At 39.7% G+C, this 15,307-nt stretch overlaps 1 protein-coding gene across 24 annotated transcripts in view; it reads right to left on the bottom strand.

Annotated features, from left to right (window-relative positions):
* STAU1 (staufen double-stranded RNA binding protein 1) overlaps window positions 1-15,307 on the bottom strand; it is a 90,167-nt gene that overhangs the window by 13,299 nt on the left and 61,561 nt on the right. For all 24 annotated transcript variants that reach the window (XM_049699838.1, XM_049699840.1, XM_049699842.1 and 21 more), the window contains one exon: window positions 10,806-10,904. In XM_049699838.1, the coding sequence (XP_049555795.1) occupies window positions 10,806-10,904 (99 nt within the window). The remainder of the gene's footprint in view (window positions 1-10,805; window positions 10,905-15,307) is intronic.

The following is a 15,307-nucleotide window of genomic DNA, read 5'->3' as shown; positions in this document are numbered from 1 at the left end:
AGACCCAATGCAGCCAAAAATTTTTTTTCTTTTTTTTTGCGGTACGCGGGTCTCTCACTGTTGTGGCCTCTCCCGTTGCGGAGCACAGGCTCTGGACGCGCAGGCTCATTAGCCATGGCTCATGGGCCCAGCCGCTCCGCGGCATGTGGGATCTTCCCAGACCGGGGCACGAACCTGCGTCCCCTGCATTGGCAGGCGGACTCTTAACCACTGCGCCACCAGGGACGCCCGCCAAAAATTTAAAAAAAAATTTTTTTAATTAAGAAAAAAAAGAAAATGTTCTTCAACTGGTAAATGCATGAATAAGTTGTGGTACATCCATACAATGGAACATTATTCAGAAATAGAAAGAAATGAACTATTGATACATATAACATAGGGACTCAAAATCTGCATTATGTTAAGTTAAAAAGCCACACAAAAGGCAAAATACTCTTGCCAGTAGATTTGTAATCTTGCAATCTGGAAAGATCACAAACTTCCAAATGGACAACACCGAACACACTGTATCTGGTTGGCCATTTGTTAAAAGGTGAGAGGCCTGAGGGAAGGAACCATACAAGGAACTTTGGCCTTTGTTATCATGATTTACAATTATGGAAAGGTCATGTCTGGGTTGTGTTTTCTAAGATGGCTTTATATTTTTATGTGCTCCCTCCAGGTTTCTCAAAATGTTATTACGCATCCCGTTAAATAAATAGATAAAGGGAAAGCCCAAAAGGGGAAAAAAAAAAAAAAAGGCAATAAATTCTCTAATTCCATGTACGTAATATTTTGAAAATAAGCAAAACTGTAGGGACAGACATCAGATCAATGGTTGCCCAAGGCTGAGGATGGAGGGAAGGGATTGACTGCAAGGGGACACAGGGGAAACTTTATGGGGTGAAAGATGTTCTTTATCTTAATTGTGGTGATAGTTATACAACCATACCATCAAAACACATCAAATTACATACTTAAATAGGATGAATTTTACTTTATGTAAATTATACCTCAAGGAATCGGACTGCACAGCCCCCCGCCCCCCACACCCCCCCAAGAAAAGCTGATAGAGGCATATCAAAGGATACAGGAGCTAGTCTGAATGGCAAGTTGAACATCAAAATGATTAGCAACAATAATGGAGTAACACTTTGAATGCATCTATACTAATATAAATTAATATAATATAAGGCAGGAGGAGATTTTCTTTGGACATGCAGAAAATCAATGTTTGACATCCACCACAGTAATAACTGGTGCCGGGAAGAATTATCAATGACTGCTAGAAACACTGGGGAACTCTGTAAGGGCATAGCCTTCAAGCATCTCCCCATAGGTTATGGATTAACTATAAAGGGAAAGGAAGTCTCCACAGAGTGGCACACATCTGGTGTAGGCAGTGAAACTAACATCACTAACACTCGGATAAAATGACATCATGTGCTGCTGAGAACCAACATTACTTCTGTAGTGTTCCCTGCCAAAAAACGCACAACCCGAAACTAATCCTGAGGAAACAATCTAACAAACCCAAATTGAGGGCCATTCTACAAAATAACTGACTTTTAAAAATACCAATATCATATATACAGATTGCCAACAAACACATGAAAGAATGCTCAACATCATTAATCATTAGAGAAATGCAAATCAAAACTACAATGAGGTATCATCTCACACAGGTCAGAATGGCCATCATCAAAAAATCTACAAACAATAAATGCTGGAGAGGGTGTGGAGAAAAGGGAACCCTCTTGCACTGTTGGTGGGAATGTAAATTGATACAGCCACTATGGAGAACAGTATGGAGGTTCCTTAAAACACTACAAATAGAACTACCATATGACCCAGCAATCCTACTACTGGACATATACCCTGAGAAAACCATAATTCAAAAAGAGTCATGTACCAAAATGTTCATTGAAGCTCTATTTACAATAGCCAGGACATGGAAGCAACCTAAATGTCCATCCACAGATGAATGGATAAAGAAGATGTGGCACATACATACAATGAAATATTACTCAGCCACAAAAAGAAACGAAATTGAGTTATTTGTAGTGAGGTGGATGGACCTAGAGTCTGTCATACAGAGTGAAGTAAGTCAGAAAGAGAAAAACAAATACCGTATGCTAACACATATATATGGAATCTAAGGGGAAAAAAAAAGGTCATAAAGAACCTAGGGGCAAGACGGGAATAAAGACACAGACCTACTAGAGAATGGACTTGAGGACACGGGGAGGGGGAAGGGTAAGCTGTGACAAAGCGAGAGAGTGGCATGGACATATATACACTACCAAACTAGATTGCTAGTGGGAAGCAGCCGCATAGTACAGGGAGATCAGCTCGGTGCTTTGTGACCACCTAGAGGGGTGGGATAGGGAGGCTGGGAGGGAGGGAGATGCAAGAGGGAAGAGATATGGGAACATACGTATATGTGTAACTGATTCACTTTGTTATAAAGCAGAAACTAACACACCATTGTAAAGCAATTATACTCCAATAAAGATGTTGGGAAAAAAAAAGAAACTAACATAACATTGTAAAGCAATTATACTCCATAAAGATGCTGAAAAACAAAACAAACCAATATCATAAAAGACCAAAAAAACACAAAAAAACGCTGAGGAACTGTTACACATTAAAGGAGACTAAAGAGATGCATCAGCTAAACACAATGTGTGATCCTGTACCAGACTCAAGACCAGGAAACTACTTTCTCTAAAGGACATCATGGGGACAAGTGGCAATATGTGAATCTAGGATGTATATTAGGTAACAGTATTACAGCAATGCTAAATTTCCTGTATTGACAATCAGATTATAGTTATTTTAAGATAATGTCCTTGTTCTTAAGAGACACATACTGAAATATTAGGAGTCAAAGGGCATGATGTCTGCCACTTGCTCTCAAATGAGTCAGCAGAATGAAAAATAGAAAAATATGTACATTTACAGAGAAGAAAAAAGCAAATGTGCTAAAATGTTAACCACTGGTGAATCGATGTGAAGGATACATTCACTGTCCTACGCTTGCAACTTTTCCATTGGTTTGAAATGTTTCAAAATAAAAAGTTGGAAGGATGGCTAGGAAATCTGTGTGAGCCCAAGAACTGGCTGTGCTGTGCTCAAAGGTGAGAAAGGGAGGCATCTCAGAGAGCGGCCTCACTGCCCTACAAAGGAAGAGGTTTGTTGGGAAGAGCCCCGCTCGCATAGGCGCTTGCAGACTGATCTTAGAGAGCCCCCCAGGGGGCTTTTCTGGTGGCGCAGTGGTTGAGAGTCCGCCTGCCGATGCAGGGTACACGGGTTCGTGCCCCGGTCCAGGAGGATCCCACATGCCGCGGAGCAGCTGGGCCCGTGAGCCATGGCCGCTGAGCCTGCGCGTCCGGAGCCTGTGCTCCGCAACGGGAGAGGCCACAACAGTGAGAGGCCCGCGTACCGCAAAAAAAAAAAAAAAGAGAGCCTCCGGGATGCCCTCCCACACTGACAGCCTATATTCCAAATGCTCCCTCCTTGAACAGTGCTCTCCGCATCCTCAGATGAGACTCGAAAAGTAAGGGTAGCCACCCTGATGGCTCACTTCAGATTCACAGTCCATCCTGGTCCCTCAGCAACCATTTTCATTGTCTGCTCACATCATAATCCCACCAATCTACATCTGCAATTTAACCTAGAATGTATTTAGTGGGATCAAGTCACAACTGCCTCCCAGTAACTATATCAACCAGCACCGTAACATTTTCTAACTAAAACTATGTATTTTATCAAAAATCTAGCTGTATACATTTTTCTGAAAAGCTGTATGAATGGCTCCTGTATTCTCTATTGCACACTTAACTCAGTTTCCAACATGACGTATCTTGCTATCTGTCAAAATAAAAAAAAACCCAAAAAACTATTCTATTCATTTATTCAATAAATATTTCCTGAGCATCCAATATAGGCAAGGGAATCTTCCAGGTGCCAGAGACAGAACTGTGGGGAAAAAATAAAAGCTTTGCTCAACCTAATAATGGAAGCTAATATGAACTTTTGATATGTGAGAGCTATTTAATATAAGCACTCATATTAACAAACTCAATGACACTACCTACACACAAACTGTCACGTTTTAAATTTAAATTAAATTTAAATTTAAATTATTACTTCAAGAGATATTCACCACCACAGGGCACTCCCACAATTTCTTTTGTGACTACCTGACAATACTCTGCTAAGTGTTACATATTCCTGAACAGAAGTATGAAAGCCAAATCTAAAACCTAAACAGAAGTATAGGTAGGACAGAAGCAATCTGGTCCCCAAATCCCAAAGAGCAAAAATATAAAATGGCAATCCCTCACTAAGGTCCAGAAAGCTCTGTGACTCTCAGGCAAAGCAGCAATTGGTGTGGGTAGGTGCCAAGCTTCACATAGGGCCCTGGCCCCAGCAGTCACCTCTGTAACCCCTAGGTGACCCAAGAAGCCAGGCATCTCCCATTCCCACAATCTTTGTACCCCTCCCTCCAATCTTTAAACATCCATTCTTGTGCCACACTAATCCCTCAGCAGGAGGGAAAGAAGCATTTCTTCCCTTTCCCAAAACAGGTTCCCAGGGAGACCATGAGGCTTCTCCGGGTGAAGCTCCCACCTAGTTCCCACTCAACAACTAGCCCTATTATTCTGTGTGTCCCCTGTCTCACTGCCTCCCCAGCCACCATCTCCCACCCAGAACAGAGGCAGAAAGGCTGGAAGGGATGTAGGGCCAGGTACGATGCCAGCCCGAGAGCCATCTGGTGCACTGCACTCTGGAAAGGGGACAATATAAACTGATCCTGCCTGCCAGGAAGGGGCAGGGATGGGTGTGGCGGGGGTGTGGGATGGCCCTGTGAGCCAAGTGCCACTCTCTACCCCCACCTGTGCCTCATGGCAACAGATGAGTTTGGAGGTCAGAAATCACCATCACCATCACTCAGCTGATGGCATAAGGACTGAACTCAGGAGCCAGTTTAGGGCATTAGCACATAATAGAAGAAGGCATATATTTCATGAGAGTCAGACATGAAATTTGGGGATCACCTAACTACAAAATTAAAGTATTTTACAGGACAATAAACTTCAGGTAGACTTTTTTTTTTTTTTTTTTTTTTTGCGGTACGCGGGCCTCTCACTGTTGTGGCCTCTCACGTTGCGGAGCACAGGCTCCGGACGCGCAGGCTCAGCAGCCATGGCTCACGGGCCCAGCTGCTCCGCGGCATGTGGGACCTTCCCGGACCGGGGCACGAACCCGTGTCCCCTGCATCGGCAGGCGGACTCTCAACCACTGCGCCACCAGGGAAGCCCCAGGTAGACTTTTTAAAAAAGAAATAGGCCAAAAGAAGTTAATGAACCACTTAAAATTGTTTTAAGCAGATGTCCCACCTCAAATTACATTTGCCTGAAGTAACAAATACGTTGAGTTTTAAAGCTCTTTGGAAGACTAAACCTATACTCTTTATAACTCTGAAAGATCAAATAGTTGATAAAGAAATCTATTAAAACACAACCTTGCATAACCAAGCACAGAAATCAAAAGAAAGAATTTGCAAAGAATTTTTGAAAATTATGGAAACTTTAAAAAAAATTCCCCCTTACCTGCCTAACCTATTTGGACTCACTGTGTCTTTGAAAGAAACACATACTAAATGTACTTTATTTTCCATTTTGAACTAACAATCATTAATTGTTGTTTTTAGGCCACAAAGTCTCCAACAAATGAGGTTATTAAATGGGTGAACTGGGAGGCACACACTGGGCAATGACAAAACTTACGTCTTTTTAACAATTACTCTGACATTTTTAGGGACCATTTAAGGAGATTCTTAATATTTGGAGGGTAGCAGATGCTTTTGAGAATCTTATGAAACCAACGGACCCTCCCGCCAGAAGAAAACACACGTGAACAACAAAAGGATCCCCTTCAGACCATTTTAGGAGGTTAATGGACCTACAGAGGCCAGCTGTGGACCGCCTAGAGATCCATGGCTGCCCTAGGAATAAATACTGCTTTGCTAAATAAATATAAAGTTTGAATCTTCGATGGAAAAATCAAAAGCTTTACAGACAAGCAAAAGCTAAGAGAATTCAGCACCACCAAACCAGGTCTACAAATGCCAAAGGAACTTCTCTAAGTGGGAAACACAAGAGAAGAGAAGGACCTACAAAAACAAACCCAAAACAATTAAGAAAATGGTCATAGGAACAAACATATCGATAATTACCTTAAACGTGAATAGATTAAATGCTCCAACCGAAAGACACAGGCTTGCTGAATGGATACAAAAACAAGACCCATATATATGCTGTCTGCAAGAGACCCACTTCAGACCTAGGGACACATACAGACTGAAAGTGAGGGGATGGAAAAAGATATTCCATGCAAATGGAAATCAAAAGAAAGCTGGAGTAGCAATAAAATACTCTCAGATAAAATAGACTTTAAAATAAAGAATGTTACAAGAGACAAGGAAGGACACTACATAATGATCAAGGGATCAATCCAAGAAGAAGAGATAACAATTATAAATATATATGCACCCAACCTAGGAGCAAATCAATACATAAGGCAACTGCTAACAGCTATAAAAGAGGAAATCAACAGTAACACAATAATAGTGGGGGACTTTTAACACCTCACTTACAGCAATGGACAGATCATCCAAAATGAAAAAAATAAGGAAACAGAAGGTTTAAATGACACAACAGACCAGATGGATTTAATTTATATTTATAGGACATTCCATCCAAAAACAGCAGGTTACACTTTCTTCTCAAGTGCACATGGAACACTCTCCAGGATAGATCACATCTTGGGTCACAAATCAAGCCACAGTAAATTTAAGAAAATAGAAATCAAGCATATCAAGCATCTGTTCCGACCACAACGCTATGAGATTAGAAATGAATTACAGGGAAAAAAACGTAAAAAACACAAACACATGGAGGGTAAACAATACGTTACTAAATAACCAAGAGATCACTGAAGAAATCAAAGAGGAAATCAAAAAGTACCTAGAGACAAATGACAACAAAAACACAACAATCCAAAACCTATGGGATGCAGCAAAAGCAGTTCTAAGAGGGAAGTTTATAGCTCTACAAGCCTACCTCAAGAAACAAGAAAAATCTCAAATAAACAATCTAACCTTACACCTAAAGGAACTTGAGAAAGAAGAACAAACAAAATCCAAAGTTAGCAAAAGGAAAGAAATCATAAAGATCAGAGCAGAAATAAATGAAATAGAAACAAAGAAAACAATAGCAAAGATCAATAAAACTAAAAGCTGGTTCTTTGAGAAGATAAAATTGATAAACCATTAGCCAGACTCATCAAGAAAAAGAGGGAGAGGACTCAAATCAATAAAATTAGAAATGAAAAAGGAGAAGTTACGACAGACACTGCAGAAATACAAAGCATCCTAAGAGACTACTACAAGCAACTCTATGCCAATAAAATGGACAACCTGGAAGAAATGGACAAATTCTTAGAAAGGTATAACCTTCCAAGACTGAACCAGGAAGAACTAGAAAATATGAACAGACCAATCACAAGTAATGAAACTGAAACTGTGATTAAAAATCTTCCAACAAACAAAAGTCCAGGACCGGGTGGCTTCACAGGTGAATTCTATCAAACATTTAGAGAAGAGCTAACACCCATCCTTCTCAAACTCTTCCAAAAAATTGGCAGAGGAAGGAACACTCCCAAACTGATTCTATGAGGCCATGATCACCCTGATACGAAAACCAGACACAGATACTACAAAAAAAGAAAATTACAGACCAATATCACTGATGAATATAGATGCAAAAATCCTCAACAAAATACTTGCAAACAGAATCCAACAACACATTAAAAGGATCATACACCAGTGGGATTTATCCCAGGGATGCAAGGATTCTTCAATATATGCAGATCAATCCATGTGATACACCATATTAACAAACTGAAGAAGAAAAACCATATGATCATCTCAATAGATGCAGAAAAAGCTTTCGACAAAATTCAACACCCATTTATGATAAAAACTCTCGGGATTCCCTGGTGGCGCAGTGGTTGAGAGTCCGCCTGCTGATGCAGGGTACACGGGTTCGTGCCCTGGTCCGGGAAGATTCCATATGCCGCAGAGCAGCTGGGCCCGTGAGCCATGGCCGCTGAGCCTGCACGTCTGGAGCCTGTGCTCCGCAATGGGAGAGGCCACAACAGTGAGAGGTCCACGTACCGCAAAAAAAAAAAAAAAAAAAACTCTGCAGAAAGTGGGCATAGAGGGAACCTACCTCAACATAATAAAGGCCATATATGACAAACCCACAGCAAACATCATTCTCAGTGGTGAAAAACTGAAAGCATTTCCTCTAAGATCAGGAACAAGACAAGGACATCCACTCTCACCACTATTATTCAACATAGTTTTGGAAGTCCTAGCCACGGCAACCAGAGAAGAAAAAGAAATAAAAGGAATACAAATTGGAAAAGAAGAAGTAAAACTGTCACTGTTTGCAGATGACATGATACTATACATAAAGAATCCTAAAGATGCCACCAGAAAACTACTAGAGCTAATCAATGAATTTGGTAAAGTTGCAGGATACAAAATTAATGCACAGAAATCTCTTGCATTCCTATACACTAATGATGAAAAATCTGAAAGAGAAATTAAGGAAACACTCCCACTTACCACTGCAAAAAAAGATTAAAATACCTAGGAATAAACCTACCTAGGGAGACAAAAGACCTGTATGCAGAAAACTATAAGACACTGATGAAAGAAATTAAAGATGACACCAACAGACGGAGAGATATACCATGCTCTTGGTTGGAAGAATCAATATTGTGAAAATGACTATAGTACCCAAAGCAATCTACAGATTCAATGTAATCCCTATCAAATTACCAATGGCATTTTTTTATGGAACTAGAACAAAAAATCTTAAAATCTGTATGGAGACACAAAACACCCCGAATAGCCAAAGCAGTCTTGAGGAAAAAAAACGGAGCTAGAGGAATCAGACTCCCTGACTTTATACTACAAAGCTACAGTAATCAAGACAATATGGTACTGGCACAAAAACAGAAACAAAGATCAATGGAACAGGATAGAAAGCCCAGAGATAAACCCACACACCTATGGTCAACTAATGTATGACAAAGGAGGCAAGGATATACAATGGAGAAAAGACAGTCTCTTCAATAAGTGATGCCGGGAAAACTGGACAACTACATGTAAAAGAATGAAATTAGAACACTCCCTAACACAATACACAAAAATAAACTCAAAATGGATTCAAGACCTAAATGTAAGACCGGACACTACAAAACTCTTAGAGGAAAACATAGGAAGAACACTCTTTGACATAAATCACAGCAAGGTCTTTTTTGATCCACCTCCTAGAGTAATGGAAATAAAAACAAAAATAAACAAATGGGACTTAATGAAACTTCAAAGCTTTTGCACAGCAAAGGAAATCATAAACAGGACGAAAAGACAACCCTCAGAATGGGAGAAAATATTTGCAAACAAATCAACGGACAAAGGATTAATCTCCAAAATATATAAACAGCTCATGCAGCTCAATATTAAAAAAACAAACCCAGTCCAAAAATGGGCAGAAGACCTAAATAGACATTTCTCCAAAGAAGACATACAGATGGCCAAGAAGCACATGAAAAGCTGCTCAACATCACTAATTATTAGGGAAATGCAAATCAAAACTACAATGAGGTATCACCTCACACCAGTTAGAATGGGCATCATCAGAAAATCTACAAACAACAAATGTTGTTGTTTTTGTTGGGGTGTGGAGAAAGGGAACCCTCTTGCACTGTTGATGGGAATGTAAATTGATACAGTCACTATGGATAACAGTATGGAGGTTCCTTAAAAAACTAAAAATAGAATTACCATATGATCCAGCAATCCGACTACTGGGCATATACCCAGAGAAAACCTAATTCAAAAAGACACATGCACCCCAATGCCCACTGCAGCACTATTTACATGGAAGCAACCTAAATGCCCATTGACAGACGAATAGATTAAGAAGATGTGGTACATATATACAATGGAATATTACTCTCCCATGAAAAGGAATGAAATTGGGTCATTTGCAGAGATGTGGATAGATCTAGAGACTGTCATACAGAGTGAAGTAAATCAGAAAGAGAAGAACAAATATCATATATTAATGCATATATGTGGAACCTAGAAAAATGGTACAGATGAACCAGTTTGCAGGGCAGAAATTGAGACACAGATGTAGAGAACGTATGGACACCAAGGGGGGAAAGCGGCAGGGGTGGGGTGGGTGGGGTGGGATGAATTGGGAGACTGGGATTGACATCTATACACTGATGTGTATAAAATGCATAACTAATAAGAACCTGCTATATAAAAAAATAAATAAAATTCAAAAAAAACAAAAATTGGGGGCTTCCCTGGTGGCGCAATGGTTGAGAGTCCGCCTGCCGATGCAGGGGACACGGGTTCGTGCCCCGGTCCGGGAAGATCCCACATGCTGCGGAGATGCTAGGCCCGTGAGCCATGGCCGCTGAGCCTACGTGTCCGGAGCCTGTGCTCCGCAATGGGAGAGGCCACAGCAGTGAGAGGCCCGCGTACCATCAAAAAAAAAAAAAAATTTGTATATTCTTCTGTTAATAAAACATGATTACTTAAAAATAAATAAAGTTTGAATCTTAAATTTGAAGATTCACATATATATGATTATCATTCCAATGTTATTTAAGAAAAATACAATTCCGATGATGAACACCAACAGTATAATAGATGTGTAAAATAAGCTTACCTCAAAATTCACAGGCAAGTTCCGTTTAAGTGCAATCTCAAACACTTGACTTATTTCAGATTTATTGAGATTTTCTTCTTCTGATTCTCTTCCGTTCACCTAAAGGAAGAATAGTTGGTTAGTAGTGAACTCTTGTTAAAGCGATCAAGATCCCAGCTGTGATGATAAATCTTAAAAGCACTGAAACTAGGCTTTATAGATGCAGCAGTAACCCCGTGAACAGAGCCACATGTGTTTCATGTGTCACTGAAATTAAAAGGTTAAAAAAAAGTGTCCTATCAAACTTTGGCTAGTTTCTACCTCATAAATCCAACATAAACAGTCCACACATAACAGGCCTTTGGGTACGGATCAGTCTAATCGCGTTGTAGTGAGCCACGGCCGCTCAGGGAGAGGGACTCCCGAAGCCTCCTCAAGGACTGGCAAGCCACATTCTGGAAAAAGTCCAAGTACAGTCTGTGTGGGGCATGGCAAGGACAAATGTAAGTTTCTCCACCTAGGTATGTGGGTTTCTTATTTGGACAAAAAAATCCCTGGAAACCACTTTTTTAAAAAAGTTGCAGTGGAACAATTACAAAACCGCCACGTGTCTCATACTTCACTGCTGCTGGCAAAAATGCAAGGTGCAGACTAATAAAGAACCTTGAACAAAAGCTGACTCCAGCTTTGTAACAACGTTCATTTACAGTCCTCCACAGGCTGGGACTACAGAGGGGCAGAGATCTTCTCTGTGCACACGGACCACATGGAGTCTATACTGTGTGGCAGTGATAATACAAGCAATGAGATAAGTTCAGTAATAGCAAAGTGACCCCAAAACATGGCAAGACAGCTGTGTTTTTCTTATTACTGGGATTCTTCTGTCAAAGAATTTGTAAAATCCTATTTCCAAGATAAGAACTATATGACAGGAACCCAAGGCTGAAATCACTGGATAGGCAGATGTAGCACCATCCAGGATTTGATTTGTTGTGCATTTCCTTAGGTTTATCAGGTAGATCCTAACCCTAACACAGGATCCATATTTCAAGCTATAATTAAAAGAAAGAAAACTCTAAATAAAAAAAATTAATATAATTAAGGATATAATCCTGTATAAGTAAATTTAACCAGACACTGTAATTCTTTCTCTCCTTCCACGATGATAATGTTTTCTTTCCAATCTGGTTTCACTTCACTCACTACCTGGTCGAAACTGTTTGCATAGCAACTTCTGTGATTAATTATTAAGCCAAACACACTTTCATGCTTGTTGTTTAAATCATAAGGAGAAAGAGGGCCTGCCTTTTTATGAGTGAATCCTTAAAGCCAGAAATGTTCAAGCAAGGTATCTTAGAAGGCTAGAGTTCCAAAGAGGTTTGGTTTGAAATTTATTTTTTAAATAGGTTTAAACAAGAACAAAAAAAATACTGTATTTTAAAAAGTAAGCATGTTCAACAATAGTGCTGAGAAAACCAGATACCACACACACAAAAATGAAGTTGGACTCTTACCTCATACCACATACACAAATTAACTCAAAATGGATCAAAGACCTAAGCATAAGGGCTAAGAGTATAAAGCTTTTAGAAGAAAATACAGGGGAAAAGCTTCATGACACTGGATTTGGGAATGATTTCTTGGATATGACACCAAAAGCACAGGCAACAAAAGAAAACCAACAGGACTTCCCCGGTGGCACAGTGGTTAAGAATCCGCCTGCCAATGCAGGGGACACGGGTTCGAGCCCTGGTCCGGGAAGAGCCCACATGCCGCAGAGCAACTAAGCCCATGCGCCACAACTACTGAGCCTGCGCTCTAGAGCCCACATGCCTAGAGCCCATGCTCCACGACAAGAGAAGCCACCGCAATGAGAAGCCCCGTGCACCGCAATGAAGAGCAGCAGCCCCCGCTCGCCGCAACTAGAGAAAGCTCGCACGCAGCAACGCAGACCAAACACAACCAACAAATTAATTAATTTTTAAAAAAAGAAAATCAATAGATGAATTGGGACTCAAAATTTAAAACTTTTGTACAAAAAGAAACCAAAAAACACTTCAGTACATTGAAGGACACAATTAAGAGAGCAAAGACAACCCACAGAATGGAAGAAAATATTCGCAAATCATGTATCTGATAAAGAATTAATGTCCAGAATATATAAATAACTACAACAACAAACAATGCAATTCAAAAATGGAGAAAGAATTTGAATAGACATTTCTCCAGAGAAGATATACAAACGCTCAACATCACTAATCATAGAGAAATGCAAATCAAAACTACAATGGGATACCACTTCACACCCGTAAGGACAGCCACAGACAATAGCAAGTGTTGTCAAGAATGTGCAGAAATTGGAATCTTTGTACACTGCTGGTGGGAATGTAAAATGGTACAACCTCTGTAGAGAACGGTATGGTGGTTCCTCAAAAAGTTAAACTTAGAATTACAATATGATCCAGCAACTTCACTGCTAAGTATATACTCAGTAGGGACAGATACTTGTACATCAGTGTTCATAACAGCATTATTCACAATAGCCAAAAGATGATAACCACCCAAACATCCATCAACAGATGAATGGATAAACAAAATGTGGAATACTGATACAATGGAATATTACTCAGTCTTAATAAGGAATGGAATCGTGAAACAAGCTACAACATGGATGAACCTCGAAAACATTACGATAAATGAAATAAGCCACACACAAAAGACAAATATTCACTTATACAAGGTATCCAGAACAGGCAAGTGCGGAGACAGAAGCAGGACAGAGGTTTACAGGGGATGAGGACGGGGGGGAAGGTGGAGTTTTGTTTAATGTGTACAAGAGTTTCCGTGTGAGATGATGAAAACGTTTTGAAAATGGACAGTGGTGATAGTTACATAACATTGAGAATATATTTTATGTCATAGGACTATACACTTAAAAAATGGTTAAAATGGCGTCCTTTATATTATCTATATATTTGACCTTAATTTTTTGAAAAGCAACAAAGAAAACTATGTGTTTCATACCAAACAGTAACACACTAGAGACCATCAACACATTAACTTGTGCTAACAGGCTAACTCATTTTTGTACACAAGCAAGTTTTCTGACAGCTGTTTATTTGAAGAGTATCCACAGATTTTTTAAATAAATGAGTTATTTTAAAAACTGGTCCACTCTCATGATAAATAACTATGTCAATGAGAATGTTTTCCTTAGGTGCAACAAGAACCAAATTTGGAAATAAACCAGGTGATGAGGATGATAATGCTTCTATTGCCATGCATGTACCCCAATTTTCATTTTTTGTTCACTATATCAGCTCAATTCCTTTTAACTTTTATTGTTAGTTATGACCTATTTCAAACATACAGAAAAGTACAGATAATAATGTAACAGGCAATTGTGCTGGATTTAACAAATGCCAACACTAGACACTATTGACATCAATTTTTTTTTTGCTTTTATAAGGAAAACAATGAATGAAGCCCTTCTCACTCTTCTCCCCATAGAAGAGTTAACTGCTATTCTAAAATGGGACTGGATCTTTCCCAGCCATGTGGCTTTCTTTTTCAAATGGACCAAAACAATATATAGTATAATTTTGTGTTGTGAAAATTCACATAAATCATTCTCATTGATTGCCTTTTATAAATATTCTAAAGTTCAAACTTATAAGTTTTACTAATGAAATGTTATTTTTCTATTTTGCATATTGAGGTTCCACGTAAGTCTGATAAAAAACAATGGTCTACTACTAAATTTTAAACTCTCAGCCAGCAGTCCTCAACCATAGCAGCATTAGAATCACTTGGGAGCTTTACAAATACAGATGCCAGAGCCCTGCTCCAGATAAGTGAACTCAAGTTTTTGCAGATAGGGACTGGATTTTTTTTTTTTTTTTTTTTTTTGGCTGCGTTGGGTCTTCGTTGCTGTGCATGGGCTTTCTCTAGTTGTGGTGAGCGGGGACTACTCTTCGTTGCGGTGCACGGGCTTCTCATTGCGCTGGCTTCTCTTGTTGCAGCGCATGGGCTCTAGGCACGCAGGCTTCAGTAGTTGTGGCTCGCAGGCTCTAGAACGCAAGCTCAATAGTTGTGGCACATGGGCTTATTTGCTCTACAGCATGTGGGATCTTCCTGGACCAGGGTTCAAACCCGTGTCCCCTGCAATGTTCTTAACCACTGCGCCACCAGGGAAGTCCCAGGATATCGTTTTATATATAGTATTTGATTTTTTTTTAAGTCCCCACGTGATTTTACTAGCAAACAGAGTTGAGATTCACTGCTCGAAGGTACTACTTCTGAAGGAATTGCAAAAGGGACAAAGCAGCCAGTAAAATAAAAATGCAAAACAGGAAACAAAGATATACATTTATCTGGAAGTGAGATTATGTTGCTCTTTTACATAAATAATTTTAGTATTATCTGGACTGGACAAAATGTTGCAATGGGGGAAGCAGCAAATGACTCAAAACAAATCCACAAATACCATTCCCAGTGAGATGAGGAAAGTGTAGCGGGCCCTC

This window comes from Orcinus orca, chromosome 16 (genome assembly GCF_937001465.1).
Source record: "Orcinus orca chromosome 16, mOrcOrc1.1, whole genome shotgun sequence".
Lineage (NCBI taxonomy): Eukaryota > Metazoa > Chordata > Mammalia > Artiodactyla > Delphinidae > Orcinus > Orcinus orca.
Note: the sequence above shows the minus strand (reverse complement) of the source record. Positions and strands in the feature narration are given on the sequence as shown.